This window comes from Danio rerio, chromosome 10, assembly GCF_052040795.2.
Source record: "Danio rerio strain M-AB ecotype USA chromosome 10, GRCz13ab, whole genome shotgun sequence".
Taxonomy (NCBI): Eukaryota; Metazoa; Chordata; class Actinopteri; order Cypriniformes; family Danionidae; genus Danio; species Danio rerio.
In genome coordinates, this window is record NC_141030.1 from 48779962 (window position 1) to 48805622 (window position 25661).

The following is a 25661-nucleotide window of genomic DNA, read 5'->3' on the forward strand; positions in this document are numbered from 1 at the left end:
AAATAAACATTAAAACAGCATTTCGTTTACTGTTTACAAATTAAACGAAAAGGAATTTAAATACTTATTTAAGCTTATATAAACCAGCATCAATTATAAGTGTAAACAACTAATGAAATTTAAAATTATTTTTCAAGCATCATGAATAGATTGGCGGAAATCGAGATATTTTGGTCTCTTTCGGTTTGTGTTTTTTGTATAACGTTATGGTAATCATGTTTTAGTTGAGTTTAAATCAATTAACATTCTTTATTTATATATTAATGTTTCAATTACATTTTGCCTTGGTAATTATTTCTTTCTGAAACACAAAAGCAGTTTCCAAAACTCCAAAATATTAGTCATTTAGTCAATATAGTGCTGGTAAAACCATATAGCTAAAGCGTAGGCTACAGTATATGTTAACTATTTTGAAGGGTTAAACTGAAATAAATAATAACATTTTTATTGTGGTGCATTGTATTTGTAAAACTAGTCTGCTATTGGGTCATTTGTTTGTATTAGTAGTTTTTTTACATCTGTAGAATTAGTGTAACACATTGATTCCAATACTTTACCATGCTATGGTTTAAAAACACTATAGTATTTACCATAAATATTATTTTTTATGTGGAAACAAGCAAACAAACCTTAAGGAGCCTGCTAAGTTGGTATGGATGAAGGTATTTTGTTAAACATCGTTTATTTTTATATTTTACTCAAGGAACGTTCATTTCATCATACAATATCCATGTTTTATTCTGTATTGTGGTTACTATTGTGGGGATGTAGTCGTTTATGACCATTTTTTTAAAAGTAGCCTACTAAAAGGCGGCAAACGCATCGCGCATGCGCACGAAGTTAAGGTAAGAAGTGAACAATGGAAAGGTTATCGCAATGTGGACAAAAGAATCAAACGCATTACTCCATTTTACTGATTTTAACAGCTAATAACTGTGAAATTGTATTAAAAAAACATATTAAAACACTAATCTGTTAACGGGAAAGAATTTGAAAGAGGTTGAACTATGAAGAGGATTAAATAATTACATCATGTGGAAGAAATATCAGTTTTAGCACCCTGTTTATGTTTATTAAACAAGTTTAACTTCTGTATAATTACTTTAAGTGGTTGTTAAAGCCAGTAAAATGGACACAACTGCGTTTTTACAATTGTATCCAAACGACGTAGATAAAAAGCCGATAAGAAAGATATTTAAATAAATAAAATAACTGAGCAAACATATTCAGTCCCATCATTTATGTTATGTATTGTAGTTTTGGAAACGTTCACTGTATGAGCCAGTTTATCAGTTTATAATTTGATCGTGATCGAAACATTTCTAACACATCAAAATAATAAATTTTTTTAATCGGTTTTAATGTAATGAATGACGACTACGGCGCGCGTGCGCACAAGCCTGGTGCGCTGTTAGGTAGAGAAAAAAAGGAACTTGAAGAAAATCACCCAGATACAGAGAAGCTCTGTGATTGGACGAAACGTCCATTTCAAACCAAGACGGCCCTCGCTGATTGGTTATTAGGCTAGAACATACCGCGCTATCGCTGAAGTGCTCATCATTGTGTTTTCCCTCCGTTTCCAGCGAAAAGAGAAGCAGCTCATCTGGCGAAATGGTAAGATAAGTTCTTAATTATCCGATGTTTGTAACGCAGGTTACATTTAGTTGATTTATTGTGTGTAAACGGCTCTGGATTCGAGCTCGTGAAGCTTTAATCAGCGCGCGGTTTTGCTAAACGAGCGCCGACCGCGAGAATAAAGTCAGTTTGCTGCAATAATCTGCAAAATCCATCAAAAGAGCTCGCTGGTGTTTAATAATTACACATCAGATCGTAGTTTGGTGATTTTAAAACTATATCTAGTAGCCTAAGAGCAGAATCGAATATATCCCGCATTTTCTTTTGTTTGACATGCTGGCTCGTGGTTTAAATAAGGTTAAAGAAGCTAAAGGTTAAGAATTGTCTGGTATTTTACTTTAAATACCGAGTTTACAAAGAAAGCTTTCGACAAATTTCGCAGTTGTGACCATTTTTCATCGAAATTTGTATTTTAGCTCCGACGTGTGAACTCGTTTTACTCCCATTTGCGTGAAATAAGTTGTACGGGAACGTGTTACACTTAAAATGGAAGCGGCGAACTTTAATTTTAAGAAATAAAGTTATAATGTTGAACACGAACAGCAGATTCTTGAACTGATGATGATTATAAAAAGAATTCGTAGAAATTGCCAAAACACATTAAAATATGAAGAAATATAGTTTAAAATGCAAGTAACGGCGCAGATTTGCAAGTCATAAAGTCAAAATTGTGGACACGAACAAACAAAAAACAGCAGAAGTGCACAGAAATCGCCAAACTCTGAAAAATCCCTCTAAGAATGTGTGGTTTTCCCTGTCTGAGATAAGCTTTCATGTGAATCTGCTGTTCAGTGTAATTGTTTGCCACATTATTACTCAGAATTATCAAGAAAATGAAACGTGTTGCTTTACAAAATAACTTTAATGCAGATTCTCCAAATGCTTTTTTGTGTTTTGCGTTATATTTGGAAAATTTACTTTTATATTGAGCATAATGTAATTTGGGAGCAGCCATTTATTAATTTTAAGAAATAAAATTATAGTTGTGACAGGATAACAGAATTGCAACTTTTAGTAAATGTAAAACAGACTGCAAGAACAAAGAATAAAAAAAATAAGAGAAATTGTTTACAAATGCTGCAATAAGCCGCCAGAATTAAAAACAAACAATAAATGCAGAACTGCCAAAAAGCGTGCTCAGATAGTGAGAAACTCAGAATTTTGAGAGAAAATCCATCTGAAATGATGCCAGCAGGTAATTTTCCATGGCTGGCAAAAAAGCTTCCATATGAATCTGCATTTCAATGTTTTTTTTGCATCATATTACTTTAAAATATAGCTTTTATATCTCTAATTAATGTGAGGTACAGATTTCCCTATGTCTGTCTTTTGTTGAGTTAGATTTTTAAAGGCAAAAGCAAAAAAAAAAGTATGTTGACCAAAGTGTGATTACATTGTGTGAAATATGTTGTCCTTGTGCTTCCACAGGCAGGAGGCAAAGCAGGAAAAGACAGTGGAAAAGCCAAGACGAAAGCCGTCTCCAGATCTCAGAGAGCTGGTCTGCAGGTACTGACTCCAACAAAACATACATGCATAGTATAAATAGAAAGTGTCCATTTGTTGGGTAATTGCTGCACATTTCTTTATGAAATTTATATAGCAGAACTACATTTAAAGTACGGAAAAGGTCTCTATATCAACAATCCCAAATTAAATAAGCAACAGGAATAAATAAGATCTCTTCATACCAACAATATCACACATTAAATAAAGTACAGAAATAAGGAATCTCTTCAAAATCCCTAAAAAAACTACCCCAGATTAAGGCACAGGAACTGAAAAATATACATCTTCATATAAACCGGTTTTGCATGTCACTTTCTATCTTAATTTTTTAATGTCTTTTAAAAAAGCAGCAAACCACTGTGTTTTGATCACGATCCAAGCAAGGGTGCACAATGAGCCACTTTTAATCTAAATCAGACTGTATTTTTTCAATCTGATGCAAAAGCAGAATTATTGTCATATAGCATGTAAAGGAAACAGCGAATAAGCTGCAGATTCACTCTCTGCCAGCAGGAGACGCTGATGAACAGCAGCCATATCCTGTTTTCATGGTGACCGCTGTAAACAGAGCAGCACTGTATTTAAAGTGATACTTCACCAAAACATGAAAATGTGCTCTCTATATACAAGTTTAAAACCTTTGAGTATTTTTTTTTCTGTTGAACACAGAAGATATTTCGAAGAATGCCGAAAACCTGTTACCATTGACTTCTGTAGTATGAAATCCTATGAAAGTCGATGGTTATAGGTTAAAAAAAACATCTTTTGAGTTTAACAGAAGAAAGAAACTCGCTCATATAGGTTTAAAAACAAGTAGAGGCTGAGGAAATCTAGATGATGTTTTAAATTTTTGATTGCACTACTAATTTAAAAAACGACTGAAGTGTGAATCGTTCAGAGATTAAATGAACACATCCACAACTCTTACTCCAATTGTATTATTTGTTTTGCATCTCAATTGATTTCAATACATTCAGTTCAGAGTCAGTTCCAAAGAGCTAAATGATCCTAGACGAGGAATAAGTGGGCTCCGTTCACACCTGCTGTTAAGATGTGTTCTGATCACATTTAGTCAAAAGAGATGCATTAGCATTCCCACCTAGCATTTAAATGCATGTCTATTGTCCAGTGCTCTGACGAGGAATAGTCTCTGATCTTTCCTTATAATGATAATCTACATGTAATGCTGGAGCTAGAACAATTTTCATTCTGCACATACAGTCTTATTAAAATGATCAGATCAATTAAATTGATGGAATTTTAATATGGTGCTCGGCATGAATAAGTTTAACCATCACAAATCTGTCTTTTAAATGAATATTTTCTGCAGGATGCTTTACAGTGATGCATTTTCATGCATATACATTAGGTTCAGTTTTGGCTTTGGTACTGACTAATCTTAACTTAAAGAAAGCCCAAGATCACAGTCCAAAACTGAGTACACCCAGTCAATTTGTTGGAGGGGGGAAATTAAATAAAATGGATAAATAAAGCTGATCTACATATTATTTATATATATTTTTTTAATTTATTGACCAAACTTATTTTGATGGATGTAAGTGTATATAAACAGTATAGTCTATTTTCACTGAGAAATCAATGAATTATAGATAATTTCTTTAGATTAGACTCCTAAGGATAGTTCACCACACATGGTCAATTGCTCAGATCAGACATGAAAGAGAGAGAAAAAAAAAGAGTAAAATAGATGAATTGTATAGAAACAATTCAGATGCGAATGATTATTATTTTCTCTGCTAATAAACTACTTTCACTTCTCCCGTTTGCAGGTATTTAGCTTAAGGAAAAACTCACTTAATTTAGCATTGACATTTTATTAAAACTGATTGACAAACAGGTACATGACATCTGTTCACTTGGCAAAAAAGTTCTGATTGGTTGCTATTTGGTTATTAAAACGTTGTTCAGTCATAAAAAGTTTACTTTCTCAGCAAAACATTAAGGTTCAGTATGAAAACATTGAAAAAACTGTACAAAAGCACGCACATCTCTCTTAGGCCCCGTTTACACTAATGCGTTTTAGTTTGAAAACGCATAAGTTTTGCTACGGTTACGCCAACCGTCCACACTACGCCGGAGTTCTCGAGCGCCGAAAACGGAGCGTTTCGAAAACGCTGGAGAGGCCGTTTTCATTTTGAAACGCTGCTGCTCCGTCTCAGTGTGGATGATGGAAAACGGAGACATCTGAAAACGGAGGCGGGGCTGCAGACGTTCGCCTCTCTGATTGGGGCTTTTCCTGAATATTAAGTAGCCTAACACACAGTTCAGTCCTGAATCTTCTCCGTGTAAGTTCAGACTTCGCAAGTTTGATCAAGGCTGCAGTCTCTTCTTCTCAGTTTGATATGGAAAAGCAGACTATACCGAGGACACGGGTAAATCTTCAAAGGGAACAGTGTACTTTATAACTTCATTCACATCACCCTGGCTTCGTTGTTTCACTTTCTCAACAACAAAATGTAAACATGATTTAAGGAACTGCCTATTTTCATTTTAATATTAGCAACTTAGACAGCAGACATGTTGAGGCGCCGTGCTGTATAAGATGAGCGTCATCTTCACTGTCTGGATATTTATAACAAAACGGAGCCGATAACAACTGCCTCCTTTCAATTTCAGTGAAAATACGAAACATCCCCTCTCTTTTGCTGAGTATCAGTTTTAAGAATCGATAATGGCCATTTTAAAAGTATAACATACAATAAGTTTATACATTATAGGAAATAAAGGCAAGCGATAAGTCAATATACAGAATGTACGTGGTTACATTAATCATTAACTTATCTTTGCGCTCAGCCAAAACACGTTACCTGAGAACAAGTAATAGATTCCAATGCCCAAAGTCAGGGAATATGTCGTTAGATAAAGACAACAAGATGAATGAAATATCCCGTTTAATAAATATAGTGAGATTAGATCCAGCGGGAGATGCTTGATGAGAAGTCCGACTAGCAGAGCTCTCATCTGGGTAGATGGGCTGCAGCGCTTGCCAAAGTGTGTGTGTGTGGTCACGTGATGTGCGTTTTCAGCGTTTTGGTGTGGACGGAGAGCAGTTCAGAAACGCTGGGTAAAACGCGAGTGTGGACGCGGATCGTTTTCATTCTAAAACGCCGTTTTAAAACTAAAACGTACTAGTGTAAACGGGGCCTTAATTGAGTGCTCAGCCAAAACCGCAAAAAGTGCAAATTAAATGTAAATCAAAGGCGGCAACACCAAGGCTCCAAAAATACAAATTTATTAATTAAAAAGGCTGACACAGAGCGTGTAACGTTTTTAGCCGCCGGCTCTTCATCAGACGTCTGATGAAGAGCTGGCGGCTCGAAACGTTACATGCTCTGTGTCAGCCTTTTTAATTAATAAATTTGTATTTTTGGAGCCTTGGTGTTACCGCCTTTCAGTATGAAAACATTATCATTAATTGATCACCTTTTGCTCAATAAAACATTACCATTCTGTTAAAGTTACCATTCAGATCTCCAAATGATAACTCTAGCTGATTAAAACATTACTATTCAGTTAAAAACAATGTTACCATTCATTTATTACAACTTTTAACATTCACTTATTAAAACCTTACCATTCTGTTAAAAACATTACCATTCAGCTATTAAAATAACATTAGCTTGTTAAAACATTACTGGTCAGTTAAAAAAAAGTTACCATTGGGTTATAAATGTATTGCCATTATATAAACATTACCAATCAATTACCAAAATGTTATTCAGTTATTAAAACATTAGTTATTCAATAAGTTAATCTGTAAATAAATCTGTCTTTGATCTGTAGTCAAATCAAATGAACTTTCATAGTCATCTCAGTAGTTCAGTTATCAATGTTACTGGTCAGTTATCTAAATGTGACCATTCAGTTCTTGAAATGTTACCAGTTATAAAAGGTACTAACCAGTTATCAAAATATTACTATTTGCTTATCAAAATGTTATGGTTTGATTCTAAAAATGTTGCCATCCAGTTAGCAGAACATTAGTTCTCTTAGCAAAACGTTACCATTTGGTATGTTTTGCTTATTAATCTTAAGAATTTGTAGGTATTTGTGCTAGACATAACACAAGTTATAAATAAATAATTGTATTTTTTGCAGTGCATCTCAAGAAGATCAGGAAAGCTTAATTTTAATTCATCTTTATTTCTATAGCACTTTTACGATGTTGATTGTGAAAGTAGCTTAACATGGATGACGTTCTAGTAGATTGAAATCCAGTGTTTACAGTTTAGTGTAATATAAACATAAAACCCAAAAACTAAAGAGCAAATCCAACAAAACCAAGCTAGCAAGTGGGAATATTAATTCTGGAAGTGAACCTGCATAATGAACCATGTCTTTTTTTTTTTTATTCAGTTCCCTGTAGGTCGTATCCACAGGCACCTGAAGACCCGAACCACCAGCCATGGCCGTGTCGGAGCTACAGCTGCGGTTTACAGTGCTGCTATCCTGGAGTATCTCACCGCTGAGGTAACATCAGGGTTTATTTAATGAATTAATTTTTACCTAGAGTCTAAATGTTTGGCGGCTGGCTGTGGTTTCTCCTACTGTTAAGCAAAGGATAAAGTACATCCAGCAGAATAAAGCCTGACAGGTTTATCAAGGTCTAACATTTCAAAAACTGATTTTAAGACCTACAATTTACTGTAATGTTGTGTTAAATCATTCTAAACCGGGCTTAGCCTCACATGGACATAAGAACATTACCCAGTCCTAGCTGAGGCCTATTTAGTCACCAGCAATCAATCTCAATTAAACCTAACTCTGTATAACTAAAACTATCATAGCTAATTTATTAGCTTCATAACCAATATGCTTTTTTCTTAATTACAATACCATTAGTTTTAAAGTTCATGTATTTACAGAGCATATATGCTGAGACTTCGACTTGGACAAACTGTAGTTCATGCATTTAGTGCATTGTAGTTGTTAAAGCAGGGAAAAAAGAAAAGTTATGTTTAATATTAGGAAGAAATGTCAATATTACACTGGTTTGCTTGTTTGACACAGTATTTCAAATATGTGGACATAAGAATTTGCTGTAGTTTTGGTTGGATGAGGCATATCTTCTGCTGGACCAACTGGGCCCTCTTCAAGTCTGGTAATTCATTAATGATGGTCTTGAAGTCTTCAGTTTGTAGAAAGCCTGTGTATAAGACTGAAGAGTTTATTGTGATAACTATCGGCTAGTGGTTACAGCTGTCAATATGGCTGAAACCCCAAATTGTTATTTGTATTGAATAAGTCAAATTCTAAAGGCGATTTTTAATGTTATTATGCGGGAAAGTACTGTATTGTTTGCTGTGTCCACAAGTGGGCACTATAAGCGAATTAAAACCAGATCAAACATGGCGTCTGTTATTAAAATACGTTTTAAAGTGCATCAACTTTTAAACGAGTGTTCTTTAAATGGTTCTTAATTAGCTTTACATGCACATTATGGAGATTTAGTAAACTAATTGCGTTATTAACCTGAAAAAACACGCTTTGACTAATACAAAATGGCAAACTGAAGTTTAAGCTCATTTATTTATCAAGTAGGAAAACTCAATTACATGTTGTCTGGAACGCAGCATATAAGTATTTGTATTTGACGGTCCTTACTTGTAGAGGCTCTTTATTAACCTAAACTATTAGATGCCAAACATTGATCTGAGACCTAGTACTTTACTAGCAGTTTAAAAAAAAAACAACTACTTAGTCACAAGAGGGCGCCAAACCATCCTGATAGACAAGCATAGTTTAAATATAAAATAAGTTTTCAAATATTTTCCTAGTGCTATTAAACGTTAGATTTTAAACTAATTTTTGTTTACATTTAATAACTGATTTCTTTTTCCTGCCAAGATGACCGCGCATGATAATTTACTAGTTAATTTGCAAGATACTAATTAAAACATTACTATTGAGTTCTAGAAATGTTATCATTCTGTTATAAATGTAATGCCATTTAGTTATGAAAGGGTTACCATTCCATTATACAAACATTACTAGGTTTTTAGGTATAATTAGACAAGTTATTGGACAACAGTGGTTTGTTCTGTAGAGAATAAAATCTAAAAACAGTTAGTAAAGAGGCTAATAATATTGACCCTGATATAAACAATATAACAAAACATGCACTAATAAATAAACACTTATTCCAGACAAACTAGCAGAAATAAGACTCTTTCCAGATAAAAAAAAATCCAATGGGAATAGTGTAAAATTAGAATAATCATTAGAATATTAAAGACCTTGTTCAATATAGATATTTTGTACATTTCTTCTGATAAAAGTATTAAATCTCATTTTCTGATCAGTAATGTGCATAACCGAGAACTTCAACTTTAAATGCACTTTTTTCAGGGTTTATGTTTATTATTATTGTTATACCCTCAGATTTCCAAGTAATTTTATCTCGGCCAAATACTGTCCAACACAAGCAAATGTAACATCAATAGAAAGCTACTTTAATCAACTTTTTTAGATGTGTAAGTACAAATTCTCATATTTACTAATGGTGAAAGATGATTGCCTGTACCCGGCTGTGTCTGTGTTATTAGTTTAGTCTAAGTTTATCTGAGAGAATGCTCCTTGATTCTGATTGGTCCGTCTCAACATTCCTGAGGCGTGTAATGATCCTGTATAGCGCTATAATAATGGTGTGTAAAGCAGGTGTGTGGCTTGTTGGTGCGCAGGTGCTGGAGTTGGCTGGAAACGCTTCTAAGGATCTGAAGGTGAAGCGAATCACTCCCAGACATTTACAGCTGGCCATCCGCGGAGACGAGGAGCTGGACTCGCTTATCAAGGCCACCATTGCTGGAGGAGGTGAGAGACTGCGCCGATACACTAATGAAGAAATGATTTATTTTATTTACACAGGGTTCACGGGCTGCTTAAAAATATGCTTGAATGTCAGACGCATGAATTAGGGCTGCACAATATAGCATTGATATCACAATGTGTGCATCTGTAGTAGTCGCATCTCAGATTTAGAATATTTAGTAAAGATTTAAAGAGACATTTTTTTTTATTATTATTATTATTTGTACAATGGCCACGTTATTTTACATTTGATTGTGCAATTCTGTACCTGAATACTGTTCGACTTCATAGAAACCCATAAAGCACTGATTTTTGTTTATTTTTGCTTGTATCATAATTTATGCAGATGCGCTGCATAGAAAAAGTTTGGATCATCCAAGGTGATCTAAATAAATGAAGGAATTGATTTAAGATTAAAAGTGCTTTTTAAAAAGTCCTTCAATCTGCTGTTCATTTAAAAGATTGATATTTGGTCAGGCAGAAAATAACACCGTAAAACAATATAAATATGGAAACAAACATAAAAAAACAGGCTAATTCAAAGAAGAAATTATCCGAAAAATGTAATCGTACACTACAGTGTATCAGTAATAAGGTCAGATGTCATTCATAAATCAAACAGTTGGAATTAAATAAATAATGGGAATAAGTGGTCTAACCAGTAGAGTTGCGGAGGCGGCTTCACTATCAGCCTGTAATTTAGCCCAGCAGTGCTGTTTTGGCAAGGTTATGGAAGAGCTGTAACGTGATTATAAATGAGCCGTATCAATTTCTGACATCACATTTGTATCCAGCCTAATCCTAACCTTTTATCCCTTAACATTTGATACCTTTTCCCATTTATTACAGTTGTAGAATCATAATCACCACTGGCACAGAGTATTCTTGTATAGACCATTTTGAGGGATGAAAACGACAACAATGGTTCCAATTTATTTCCTGTTTGACATTTTTAACTTCCGAGAATCCAAAAAGAGCCACATATTGATAAATAATGCTATGATAACTGCTTTACAACTGCTTGAGTTATGATTGAATTGCCTCGTTACAGTTATGAAATAGTTTGAGAACCAGCAGGAAATGTTCATGAACAAGCAATTTTCAATAACATCATCATCGCAATTTGACGTATAAACATGTATCAAACTTCAAAAGAAGCAAAAGCTGAAAGTTTAATTTATTTGTTGTGCTTATCTGTTCACAAACTTTGACAAGTGACGTTATTGACAATTTTAGAACCATTTACTTATAAAAGACATAACCTTGAGATTAGTTTAGTCGCATGTTGTTTGTTACAGAAAGGATTGCGGTATATGATTATTTTAAAGTCGTGAAAGTAACTTTATATAGAGATTATACAACAGCACAGGGATTAAAATAGGCTTGACCCTCATGGATGCGAGGTTTGTGTTTCTTTAAGCCGGTTTTTTATTACACTTTTGTATGATCACTGCAATAAGAATTTTGGCATAAAATGGTCTTAAAATGACAAATTGTGTAAAGTTTGTGATCGGCCTAGTCTAAGGTTTAATTTTAAGAATTGCTTTATATTCAGTGTAGTAATAATGTAAGTGTAGAAAATACATAGCAATGAATCAACAGTGCAGGAATGATTATGACAGTGAAGTATAAAAGCACAGCAAATATAAATAACTGCTATATTATAAAATGTAAATCATGATTATTTAGCTGAAAAAAAGATCACGATTTTCTCATGATTCTGTAGATGTAGAATAAAGGTTAATATGAGTTTGCTATTATCGTTACTCTCAAGCGTATCGTCACCTTGGAATTAAAAGGCTCTTTCTGAACTCTTGACATTCTAATTAAACAACAACTTACTTACATTATGGGATGTTTTTTGTAAGTTGTTTACATTTGAAGATTTTTTACTTTAAGAACAAATGTTACACACACTAGAGCTGCACGATTCTGGCTAAAATGAGAATTAAAATAAAGATCACGATTTTCTCACGATTCTGTATTTAGAAAATAAAGGTATGGTAAAACATTAATAATATTGTGTGCAGGTCTACTGGTTTCTAGAAATAATTCTATTCTATTATAATAATTCTGCTGTTGAATTATTATGTTTGAGATTTATGCTTGCAATCTGTCATATTAGACAATTTAATTCATTGGTAAAATCAGACATTTGCCATTATCAGATTATATTCAACAATATATAGGCTAGAGTAGTTATACTGACATTGTAAACATTTCTTTCATGCACAACTGTGTGTTCGCTGCTATGAAAGAAAAAACACATCAAACGCTTGCTGTAATCCCTCTAAAATGCGATATGATCATGTAAATGAAGTGCACTTTCGGTTTCATTTTCACTGCTAAGTGCTGTTCATACTTTGCGCTCAGCTCCCAAACGATCACTCTGTGCCACAAACTCAATATTATTTACAACTGTATTACCCGTTACTCGCAACATATGCAGGTTCTGTTCACTAAAGTAGACGCATGCACGTCTATTGTCACGTAGGGCGCACCCTCTCATGGTAGCAGCTCGCGTCATGTGTGATCTTGTGCCTCGGATATTTCATTGCATGAAGACAGAAATGGCATTTTTAAGTGAATTATACCTTATAAATGCAGTATGTGACTCTTTACACATCATGTGGAGGTGTCCATGTCACTGAGGAACGTGTGAAGACTCGTGCAGCCGCCTTCTCTCCTGAACTTGAAAATAAAATTGTCAGAATCGCAGAAATGCTGGATTAAGATCGTCCATGGCAGGAGTGTCTAAACTGGGTCCTGGAGGGCTGCTGTCCTGCATAGTTTAGCTCCAACAAACAACTTACTTCAACAAACTTCCCAGGAGTTTCTAGTAGGAGTTTGATTTGGCTGGTTCAGGTGTGTTTGAGTAGTGTTGGAGCAAAACTGTCCAGGACTGAGTTTGGACACTTCTGGTCAAGGGGGTTGAATTGAGATCGCTATCTTTTTTTGTGGTTAATCATGCAGCTCTGCTATATAATAATTACTGCGCTGTTGTATAATCGCTATACAATCACTTTATAGAAGCTATTTCTGATTAATGCACAACAGAAATGATTGTGACCGGTCTACATGCAGCGCTGATGCAGTACAGGTCATGTATACAGGGCTCGTATGGTCCGGCAAACATTCAAGGCATTTTGAAAAATGTGGAAAAACCCAAAGTTTTGGGAAATTCCATGACTTGAACAAATATTTGAAAATTGGTTATTAGTTTGTCAAACTAAAGTAGTCCACCATATAAATTTGTTGCGTGTGTTTTTATTTACCACATAGACATTACGTCATGAAAATGTATTTAAAGTTCTGGAAAAGTGGTGTGATTTCAGTAGTGGCTCAGTCTGTAGTAGCGCGTGTTCTGTTAGTGGCGATGTTTGGATTATAAATATAATAGCGTATACATTGTGCTAATTTTTTTTTTATTGGTGATGTTTGTGTACATATATATATATATATATATATATATATATATATATATATATATATATATATATATATATATATATATATATATATATATATATATATATATATATATATATATATATATATATACACACACACACACACACACACACACACACACACACACACACACACACACACACACACACACACACACACACACATATATATATTTGTGTGTGTGTTTATAATTATACATGTATGAATAATGCAAGTGTTTTATTGGTGATGTTTGTGTAGTGTATGTGTTGTTGTGATTGGTGCTGATGTTTTGTTGTGTGTTTGTGCGTCCGCAGGAGTCATTCCTCACATCCACAAGTCTCTGATTGGGAAGAAGGGTCAGCAGAAGACCGTATGAGGAGCCAATCAGCACTGCTTTTCTTCAGTTTCCCGTTCGTTTGCTTCTGTTTGGTAAAGCGTAGTTTAGCATAACAATGGTTAGCGTTTGACGTACTGTATCCTGATGATTAGCGCGGGGCGGGGGGGTAATCATGCTTGTTTTAGTTGGGGGCGGGGTCTGTGTGCTTTCGGGGCTTCGTTATTGGCTTTTTAAAAATTGTTTTATACATTTAAAAACCTTTTGTTTTGTTTGTTTTCTAAGTGTTTCTGTGAGTTCATTCAACACGTCTCGTGTTTTGGCTTTGGTGCTGCAAGGAATCTGTTGAAATGAATCCTGATATGAATCACTCTTGAATTCGACGTCAAGGAATATGTGAATAAAATTTATAAAAACAACACCTGCCGAGCGGCTCTCTCTTATTTATCACCTCTGAATATGAGTGTTTAAAACTGATGTTACATCCAGGTCTTCTGTTTTTAGACTCACCGGCCACTTTATTAGGTACACATTACTAGTATCAGGTTGGACCCCTCCTGCCTTCAGAACTGCTTTAATCCTTCATGGCAAAATCTCTGAGGAATATTTCCAGTAGCTTGTTGAATCTCTGTCATGATAGCATCACACAGTTGCTGCAGTTTTGTCGGCTGCACATCCATGATGCCAATCTCCCGTTCCACCACATCCCAAAGCTGCTCTATTGGATTGAGCTCTGGTGACTGTGGAGGCCATTTGAGTACAGTGAACTCATCGTCATGTTCAAGAAACCAGTCTGAGATGATTGAGCTTTATGACATGCTGCGTTATCCTGCTGGAAGTAGCCATCAGAAGATGGAGACACTGTGCTCATAAAGGGATGGACATGGTCAGCAGCAATACTCAGGTAGGCTGTGGCGTTGATGCTCAATTGGTACTAATGGACCCAAAGAAAATCTCCCCCACACCATTACACCACCACCACCAGCCTGAACCGCTGATACAAGGCAGGATGATCCATGCTTTCATTTTGTTGAGGCCAAATTGTGATCGGTGTGTGTTTGTCATGTTTCAATGCTTTCTCAAAGATATTTCTGCACCGGTTTTCAAAAGCTAGCGTTTCAATAGTAATTGTACATTTTCTGCTTATGACTGCATATATGATGAAATCTCAGTAAAAGTATTTCTAAAATTTAAAACAAATAAAAGCAACTTCCCATGTCAATACACAGCAAAATGTCTGTTATGGCTGGATTTCTGTTATAGTGTCATTCACAATTACATCCAGAATTAATGCACTTAATATTTGTTTTAATACATCTAAATCATTAGTTCAGTAATTGTGGAAAGGTAATGTTGGTAGTCAGTGTTTTAACAGTAATGATGCATTTTGACTTAATTTTCTGCTCTTTAAGGCTGCTTTTGTTACCAAAATGTCAGTAAAAATTATCAAATGTTTTTAAATATAAAAAAAGTAAATCAAAGCTGTTTCCTATGTAAATATGTAGTAAAATGTAATTGATTTCTTTTAGTATCGTTGCTTAAAAATTACCCAGAAATCAGGGTTTAAATTACGCTTCATTAAATTTGTTTTGTGCATTCTCAAACATTGTCTTCCAGTTTTAAAATCTAATCTTGGTGAAGTTGATGCTTTATTAATAACAATGCACATTTTATAATTTTTTTGTAATAATTTTTTTCTGGGTTTACACCTTTAATGGACCGTAAGTGATTGTCGACAGGAATGTTTGGGGAGCAGAGAGATGGCAAGGATCAGCATAGGACTGAGGCAGGAACAGAACTCGGGTCGCTGTGAGCAGCGGAGTGCATGTGTCAACACTACCACTACACCACTGGCGCCAACCTCACACATATTGACAATTTTTCTGCTCATCGAGGCATTGATTTAATCTGTTTGATCTGTTGCAAAATGTCCTCAAAAATAATATGTGTACAAATATGGTTAAAAGCTAGTGTTGAAACTCAGTGTTTTAATAATAAGAAAAATAATGTATTTTGACAATGTTCTGCTCATCAAAGCTGCATTTATGATCAATAAATATTCTGAATTATTGGAAATATAAAGAATAAAAGCTGTCTTCTATGTGAAAATGGTACTTCCAGCATTATTCCTCCAGTCTTCAGTCACATGACCTTCAAAAATACAATGATTATTAAAAATGTTGCGCATCCTCATATTTTGATCAGAGTAAAGCTTAATATTTGAGAAACGCAATAGGAAAATAAGTAATCAGTGCAAATAGACAGCACTATAGTGATACACCTCCAGGTTTATATATTTCAATAATTTCTCAAGCATAAAGCCAGTCCTGTGCTATTATGATCATTATTGCATGTTGTCAGCAGTTTTACTTCACCATGGCTGTATCTGTGATATTAAAGCAGTTTTAAATGCTGCAATAATTATATGTCGTGCATCACTATATTTTGTTGAAAATTGATTCAGTGTAATTAAAAGATTTGACCTTTAACCCAACAAAATAAAGGATCAACAGTGTAGTCAAATAGAAAGCACTTTATTAATCCACTCCTGCAGGAAAATAGAGCTTCTGTTCCCTCCAGATTTACATCTTTAAATAATTCCTCAGCACAATAAAGCCAGTCCTGTGCTGTTACTATCATTATTGCACGCCGTCCCGCTGTGTGTCATCCGTCAGTGTGTGCTGTAATACTGGTAGGGATGTACGGGGATGCTCGGGACGCCCTGGAGGTTCTGGTAGCTGCTGTAATACAGGCTCTCTGCTGCGGGGCTGATGGGATACGGGGGTGCGAACGCTGCTGGAGTCTCCGGGTAGAAACTGGGATACGGAGCGGCTCTGAAACTGTGCAGATCTGAATAATGCATCATGTGAGACGCCACCTTCACCTGACAGGCCTGAGCCAGACTGTCCTGAACCGTCCGCTTTAGCTTCATGCGCCGGTTCTGGAACCAGTTTCTGATCTGATGGAGAGAAAAAAAAACAGGCAGATTATTATTAACGTTTTGCTACAGAATCATAACATTTTATAGTCAACCACAAACATTTTTATAACCAAACTTTAACATTTTGCTAACTGAATCATAACATTTTTATAACTGAACGTTAATGTTTTGCTAATAATCATAAAATTTTTATAACTGAACGTTAACGTTTAGCTAATAATCATAACATTTTTATAACTGAACGTTAATGTTTAACTAATAATCATAACATTTTTATAACTGAACGTTAATGTTTTGCCAATAATCATAACATTTTTATAACCGAACGTTAATGTTTAGCTAATAATCATAACATTTTTATAACTGAACGTTAATGTTTTGCCAATAATCATAACATTTTTATAACCGAACGTTAATGTTTAGCTAATAATCGTAACATTTTTATAACCGAACGTTAATGTTTAGCTAATAATCGTAACATTTTTATAACCGAACGTTAATGTTTTGCCAATAATCATAACATTTTTATAACCGAACGTTAATGTTTAGCTAATAATCATAACATTTTTATAACTGAACGTTAATGTTTAGCTAATAATCGTAACATTTTTATAACCGAACGTTAATGTTTAGCTAATAATCGTAACATTTTTATAACCGAACGTTAATGTTTTGCCAATAATCATAACATTTTTATAACTAAACGTTAATGTTTAGCTAATAATCATAACATTTTTATAACCGAACGTTAATGTTTAACTAATAATCATAACATTTTTATAACCGAACGTTGATGTTTTGCTAATAATCATAACATTTTTATAACCGAACGTTAATGTTTTGCCAATAATCATAACATTTTTATAACTGAACGTTAATGTTTAACTAATAATCATAACATTTTTATAACCGAACGTTAATGTTTAACTAATAATCGTAACATTTTTATAACCGAACGTTAATGTTTAACTAATAATCATAACATTTTTTATAACCGAACGTTAATGTTTAACTAATAATCATAACGTTTTTATAACCGAACGTTAATGTTTTGCTAATAATCATAACATTTTTATAACTGAACGTTAATGTTTTGCCAATAATCATAACATTTTTATAACCGAACGTTAATGTTTAGCTAATAATCGTAACATTTTTATAACCGAACGTTAATGTTTAACTAATAATCATAACATTTTTATAACCGAACGTTGATGTTTTGCTAAAAATCATAACATTTTTATAACCGAACGTTAATGTTTAACTAATAATCATAACATTTTTATAACCGAACGTTAATGTTTAGCTAATAATCGTAACATTTTTATAACCGAACGTTAATGTTTAACTAATAATCATAACATTTTTATAACCGAACGTTGATGTTTTGCTAATAATCATAACATTTTTATAACCGAACGTTAATGTTTTGCCAATAATCATAACATTTTTATAACTGAACGTTAATGTTTAACTAATAATCATAACATTTTTATAACCGAACGTTGATGTTTAACTAATAATCATAACATTTTTATAACCGAACGTTAATGTTTTGCTAATAATCATAACATTTTTATAACCGAACGTTAATGTTTAGCTAATAATCATAACATTTTTATAACCGAACGTTAATGTTTAACTAATAATCATAACATTTTTATAACCGAACGTTAATGTTTTGCTAATAATCATAACATTTTTATAACCGAACGTTAATGTTTTGCCAATAATCATAAAATTTTTATAACCGAACGTTAATGTTTAACTAATAATCATAACATTTTTATAACCGAACTTTAATGTTTAGCTAATAATCATAACATTTTTATAACCGAACGTTAATGTTTAACTAATAATCATAACATTTTTATAACCGAACGTTAATGTTTTGCCAATAATCATAACATTTTTATAACCGAACGTTAATGTTTAGCTAATAATCATAACATTTTTATAACCGAACGTTAATGTTTAGCTAATTATCATAACATTTTTATAACCGAACGTTAATGTTTAACTAATAATCATAACATTTTTATAACCGAACGTTAATGTTTTGCTAATAATCATAACATTTTTATAACCGAACGTTAATGTTTAGCTAATAATCATAACATTTTTATAACCGAACGTTAATGTTTAACTAATAATCATAACATTTTTATAACCGAACGTTAATGTTTAACTAATAATCATAACATTTTTATAACCGAACGTTAATGTTTTGCCAATAATCATAACATTTTTATAACCGAATGTTAATGTTTAGCTAATAATCATAACATTTTTATAACCGAACGTTAATGTTTAACTAATAATCATAACATTTTTATAACCGAACGTTAATGTTTTGCTAATAATCGTAACATTTTTATAACCGAACGTTAATGTTTAGCTAATAATCGTAACATTTTTATAACTGAACGTTAATGTTTTGCTAATAATCATAACATTTTTATAACCGAACATTAATGTTTAGCTAATAATCATAACATTTTTATAACCGAACGTTAATGTTTAGCTAATAATCGTAACATTTTTATAACCGAACGTTAATGTTTAGCTAATAATCGTAACATTTTTATAACCGAACATTGATGTTTAGCTAATAATCGTAACATTTTTATAACTGAACGTTAATGTTTTGCTAATAATCGTAACATTTTTATAACCGAACGTTAATGTTTTGCTAATAATCATAACATTTTTATAACCGAACATTAATGTTTAACTAATAATCATAACATTTTTATAACCGAACGTTGATGTTTTGCTAATAATCATAACATTTTTTATAACCGAACGTTAATGTTTAACTAATAATCATAACGTTTTTATAACCGAACGTTAATGTTTTGCTAATAATCATAACATTTTTATAACTGAACGTTAATGTTTTGCTAATAATCATAACATTTTTATAACCGAACTTTAATGTTTAGCTAATAATCATAACATTTTTATAACCGAACGTTAATGTTTTGCTAATAATCGTAACATTTTTATAACCGAACATTGATGTTTAGCTAATAATCATAACATTTTTATAACCGAACGTTAATGTTTAGCTAATAATCGTAACATTTTTATAACCGAACGTTAATGTTTTGCTAATAATCATAACATTTTTATAACCGAACGTTGATGTTTTGCTAATAATCATAATTTTTTTTTATAACCGAACGTTGATAATTTGCTAATAATTATAACATTTTTATAACCGAACGTTAATGTTTTGCCAATAATCATAACATTTTTATAACCGAACGTTAATGTTTAGCTAATAATCATAACATTTTTATAACCGAACGTTAATGTTTAACTAATAATCCTAACATTTTTATAACCGAACGTTAATGTTTTGCTAATAATCGTAACATTTTTATAACCGAACATTGATGTTTAGCTAATAATCATAACATTTTTATAACCGAACGTTAATGTTTAGCTAATAATCGTAACATTTTTATAACCGAACGTTAATGTTTAGCTAATAATCGTAACATTTTTATAACCGAACATTGATGTTTAGCTAATAATCGTAACATTTTTATAACTGAACGTTAATGTTTTGCTAATAATCGTAACATTTTTATAACCGAACGTTAATGTTTTGCTAATAATCATAACATTTTTATAACCGAACATTAATGTTTAACTAATAATCATAACATTTTTATAACCGAACGTTGATGTTTTGCTAATAATCATAACATTTTTTATAACCGAACGTTAATGTTTAACTAATAATCATAACGTTTTTATAACCGAACGTTAATGTTTTGCTAATAATCATAACATTTTTATAACTGAACGTTAATGTTTTGCTAATAATCATAACATTTTTATAACCGAACTTTAATGTTTAGCTAATAATCATAACATTTTTATAACCGAACGTTGATGTTTTGCTAATAATCATAATTTTTTTTTATAACCGAACGTTGATAATTTGCTAATAATTATAACATTTTTATAACCGAACTTTAATGTTTAGCTAATAATCATAACATTTTTATAACCGAACGTTAATGTTTAACTAATAATCATAACATTTTTATAAACGAACGTTAATGTTTAGCTAATAATCATAACATTTTTATAACCGAATGTTGATGTTTTGCTAATAATCATAACATTTTTATAACTGAACGTTAATGTTTAGCTAATAATCATAACATTTTTATAACCGAACGTTAATGTTTAACTAATAATCATAACATTTTTATAACCGAATGTTGATGTTTTGCTAATAATCATAACATTTTTATAACTGAACGTTAATGTTCAGCTAATAATCATAACATTTTTATAACTGAACGTTAATGTTTAACTAATAATCATAACATTTTTATAACTGAACGTTGATGTTTTGCTAATAATCATAACATTTTTATAACTGAACGTTAATGTTTTGCTAATAATCATAACATTTTTATAACTGAACGTTAATGTTTAGCTAATAATCATAAAATTTTTATAACTGAACGTTAATGTTTAGCTAATAATCATATTATTTTTATAACCAATTGGTAACATTTTAATAAACAAAAGTTGACAAGTCTTCATAACTGTATGGTAATATATTTATAACTGAACGAATAAATATAAGCAAACAGTAATATTTTGATAAATGAATGGTAACATTTTAATAATTGATGTTTTGATGACCAAATTGTAACTTTTTTTTATAAAGACTGGTTGTGTTTTTATAACAGAATGGTAACGTTTTTATATGCAAACAGAAATATTTTAATAAGTGAATGGTAACATTTTGATAAACGAACAAGAATATTTTGATTACTGAGTGATAACATTTTTATAACTAAATGGTAACGTTTTAATTAACAAATTATAACATTTTGAAAAGCAAATAGTAATATTTTTTTAGTTTAATAACCAAATGGAACCTTTTCCTTTTTCCTTTTTGCTAAGTAAACTGTAATGTTTTGCTAACTGAATGGTAATTTTTTTTATAACTGAAAACCACCTTTTAGATAACTGAATGCTAACGTTTTTATAAATGAATGTTAATTATTTGCTTAGTAAATGTTAATGTTTTGATAAATGAAAGATTACACCTTTATAACGAAAATATATGTTTAATAAATGAAAGTTAAAATTTTGGTAACTGAATGGTAATATCTTTACAACTGAACAGAAATGTTTTAATAAGGAAATGAAATCGTTTTTGATAAGCGAACAGTAATATTTTGATAAATGAATGGTAACAGTTTGATAAACGAATGGTAACATTTTAATGAATTAAAGTTGATTAGTTTTGATAACTGAATAGTAATATACTTATAATTGAATGGAAACATTTTAAAAAGCAAATTTAATTGTTTTGATAAACAAACAGTTATATTTTAATAACTAAATGGTTACTTTTTTTAGATGAATGGTAATGTTTTGCTAAGTGAACATTAATATTTTAATAACTCAATGGTAACGTTTTTATACCCAAATAGTAACGTTTTAATAAGTTAAAGTTATTAAAACTGAATGTTAATGTTTAGATAACTGAATGGCAAGACTTTTATAATTGAATAAGCAACGTTCTGATAAGCAAGTGGTTTTGTTTTTATAATCGATAGATAACAAATTATAACCAAACGTTAATGTTTTGATAAATAAATGGTATATTTTTAAAACCAAATGGTAAAACTTTAATAAGTGAACGCAAATGTTATGATAACTGTATGGTGAACTTTTATAACAAAATAGTAATAAGTGAATGTTAATGTTTTGATAATTTAATGGTAACTTTTTAAACCGAAACATATTAATAACCCAATAGCAACGTCTTTACAACAAAACAGTATTGAATGCTAATGGTTGTGTACCTGTTTGTCGGTGAGTTTGAGTGTTCTGCAGAGCTCCGCCTTGTCCTGCGCCCCCAGATACGCGTTCCTCTTAAAGACTCGCTCCAGACTGCTGATCTGCTCGCTGCTGAAGGCGGTGCGCGGCCGCCGGCCACTAGAGGGAGACCCGGAGCCTGAAGCCGGAGCCACAGATCCAGGAGCTGCAGGGGACCGAGAGCCTGAGCCTTCACTGCGGGAGCCTTCACTCTCACAGCCGGACAACTCCTCATCTTCTGTGCTGCTGCTGAAGCCAGACTCTGAGCACACAGACACACATATGAGCTGGATACATATGAATATACAGTGTATATACACAGTTGAAGTCTGAAATATTCACATTCCTGTGTTTTCTTTGTTAAATATTTCCCAAATGATGTTGAACAGATTCAGGAAATGTTCACAGTGTTTCTTCTAATATTTGTTCTTCTGGAGAAAGTCTGATTTGTTTTATTTGGGCTTGAATTAAAGCAGTTTTTAATAGTTTTAAAGTCATTTTAAGCTCAACATTATTCGCCCCCTTGAGCAATATTAGTGTTGGATTGTCCAGAGCAAACCACTGTTATACAATGACTTGCCTAATTTTACCCTAATTAAATTTAACCTAATTTCAGGTTAACTTTGATTTTTACTTTAATATTATTTGTTTATCTACTGTGATTCAAATGTAATTTTCTCCATTCATTACATTTGAATTTATAACCTGCTTTTACATTTAAACTAATGTGCTATTTAAAAAAGCCTCTAATATTAATAATAATAATTGAAAACAGCGGCTTTAAAAACAAATAATTGTCATTTAATAATTATTTAATTTTTACATTTATTTTAAAAGGTTTTCAAAGAACATTTATATTAATTTAGTTTTAATTTGTTTTAGACTATATTAATCCCAAAGGGAAATACACATCACAGCCGAGCTCTCCATACGATAAAATGAACTACATGTATAAAAAGACAATAATATGAACACAAATGCATTCAGACTGCACACCTTAGCTTCAAACAACGAGTAGACACTAATCAATATCTGCAGTAACGCTGTTACAATTCTGCATATTCATCTAGTATGACTTTGGTTGTACAATCTGTTGGTAAATCATAAACAAATGCATCATATACAAACATTATTAGTGAAAATACTTGCGGTGTGCAACACCAGGGCTGAATTTAATATGGATTAACTTTGATTTCATTTTTATTTTACATAAAAAAAAAATGTAAACTATTTTAATACTGACAGAATAATTCTGTTTTTCTGAGCTATTTTATACTTTTAATTAAATTAGAAAATAAATAAAAGTTAAAGTATATAAAAAACACTAAAGTTTCCTATTATTATTCGTTTATCTCTTCTTCTATTTTTAAAAAACGTCACTTATTCTTGTGTTAAAAAGTTTACAATTAACTTTCGTTTAAAACTATGTTTACAAATCTTTAGTAAAACTTCAGAAATAAAAACAAAAGAGTATTTTAAATTATCTCTTTACATCAAATCATGAATTGACAACAACAGAAACGACGTCATTTTAAATGTGTTCATCGACAGGCAGAACTTCACTCTGTGCTATATTAAATAACAGTGATGCAGCCGTCAACATTCAGTACACTGATTTACACACGAATAAACAACTAGAAAACCTTGTTTTTTACATGTAAAACATTTGTTTCTGTTTAGTTTTCAGTGTAATTAAAATATTACAGAATAAATACTTATAGAACAGCATGAAAGTAAAGCTGCTCAGGAAAACATTCACAAACACACTGTTGTTGTAGTTTTAACAGCATTTAGCAGCGTATATGAGGCGAGTGTTTACCGTGTGTGTGTTTCTGGATGCGTTTCCCCTCCGTGTATTTCTCCGGCATGTGTTTCTCCTCTGTATATTTTTCATGCATGAATTTCTCCATGCTTTTCTCCTGCAGGTATTTCTCCTCTGTATATTTCTCCTCCATATGTTTCTCCATGTGCGGGCTGGTCCAGCGGCTGTAGGAGCCTGGCAGGCTGTCTGTGCTGGTGCTGGATGTCTGCTGTTCGTCTCTGACCGATGAGCTGCTCTGAGAAAGCCACTCGATGGAGAACTGACCCTTCATGCTGGAGCTGTCCTGTGTGTGTGTGTGTGTGTGTGTGTGTGAGGGCCGTCTGTATTTATGGGGCCCCGGGGCTCATTTACATGTGACTGAGAGCAGATCAAAGAGCCGGCGCTGATCTCCACCCTGCTGTCGTTCACTGCTGGCACCAGCCTGTCTGACCAGTGCAAACCCACAAACAACGCTCATGCAACTCTTACACAATGCTAACACAACACTCACGCAATGCTCGCACAACGCTTGAACAATGCTCACGCAACACTTGCAGAACACTCGCACAACACTTGATTAACATTCATGCAACGCTTGAACAATGCTCATACAATGCTTCAACAAAGCTCACACAACGCTTGAATAAAGCTCGTGCGACGCTTGCACAATGCTCACGCAACACTCGCAAAACGCTCATGCAATGCTTAAACAACACTCGTGCAAAGCTTAAACAACGCTCGTGCAACGCTTTAACAACGCTCATGCAACGCTTTAATAATGCTTGAGCAACGCTCGAACAACGATCATGCAACGCTTAACAACACTCGTGCAACGCTTTAACAACGCTCGTGCAGCACTAACAATACTTGAGCAACGCTCGAACAACCATCATGCAACGCTTTAACAACGCTCGTGCAACACTTTAACAACAATCGTGCAACGCTTTAACAACGCTCGTGCAGCACTTTAACAATGCTTGAGCAACGCTTGAACAACGCTCGTGCAACACTTTAACAACGCTCGTTCAACACTTTAACAACAATTGTGCAACGCTTTCACAATGCTCGTGCAACAGTTTAACAATGCTTGAGCAACGCTTGAACAACGATCATGCAGCGCTTTAACAACGCTCGTGCAATGCTTTAACAATGCTCTAGCAACGCTTTAACAATGCTTGAACAATGATCATGCAACACTAACAACGCTCGTGCAACGCTTTAACAACGCTCATGCAACGCTTTAACAATGCTTGTGCAACGCTTTCACAATGCTTGAGCAACGCTTGAACAACGATGATGCA

The 25661-nt window shown here is 32.8% G+C and overlaps 3 protein-coding genes across 3 annotated transcripts in view; 2 read left to right on the top strand and 1 right to left on the bottom strand.

Annotated features, from left to right (window-relative positions):
* myo18b (myosin XVIIIB) overlaps positions 1–25661 on the top strand; it is an 880426-nt gene that overhangs the window by 649465 nt on the left and 205300 nt on the right. The window lies entirely within an intron of this gene.
* h2az2b (H2A.Z variant histone 2b) lies at positions 1514–14130 on the top strand. The gene is given in 5 exon segments (NM_001043323.2): positions 1514–1614; positions 3064–3141; positions 7519–7632; positions 9843–9972; positions 13737–14130. Coding segments are annotated over 5 exon segments (387 nt in total). The 5' UTR covers positions 1514–1611; the 3' UTR covers positions 13799–14130.
* On the bottom strand, positions 16270–24680 carry ved (ventrally expressed dharma/bozozok antagonist). The gene is given in 3 exon segments (NM_183074.1): positions 16270–16715; positions 22547–22821; positions 24379–24680. Coding segments are annotated over 3 exon segments (837 nt in total). The 5' UTR covers positions 24653–24680; the 3' UTR covers positions 16270–16427.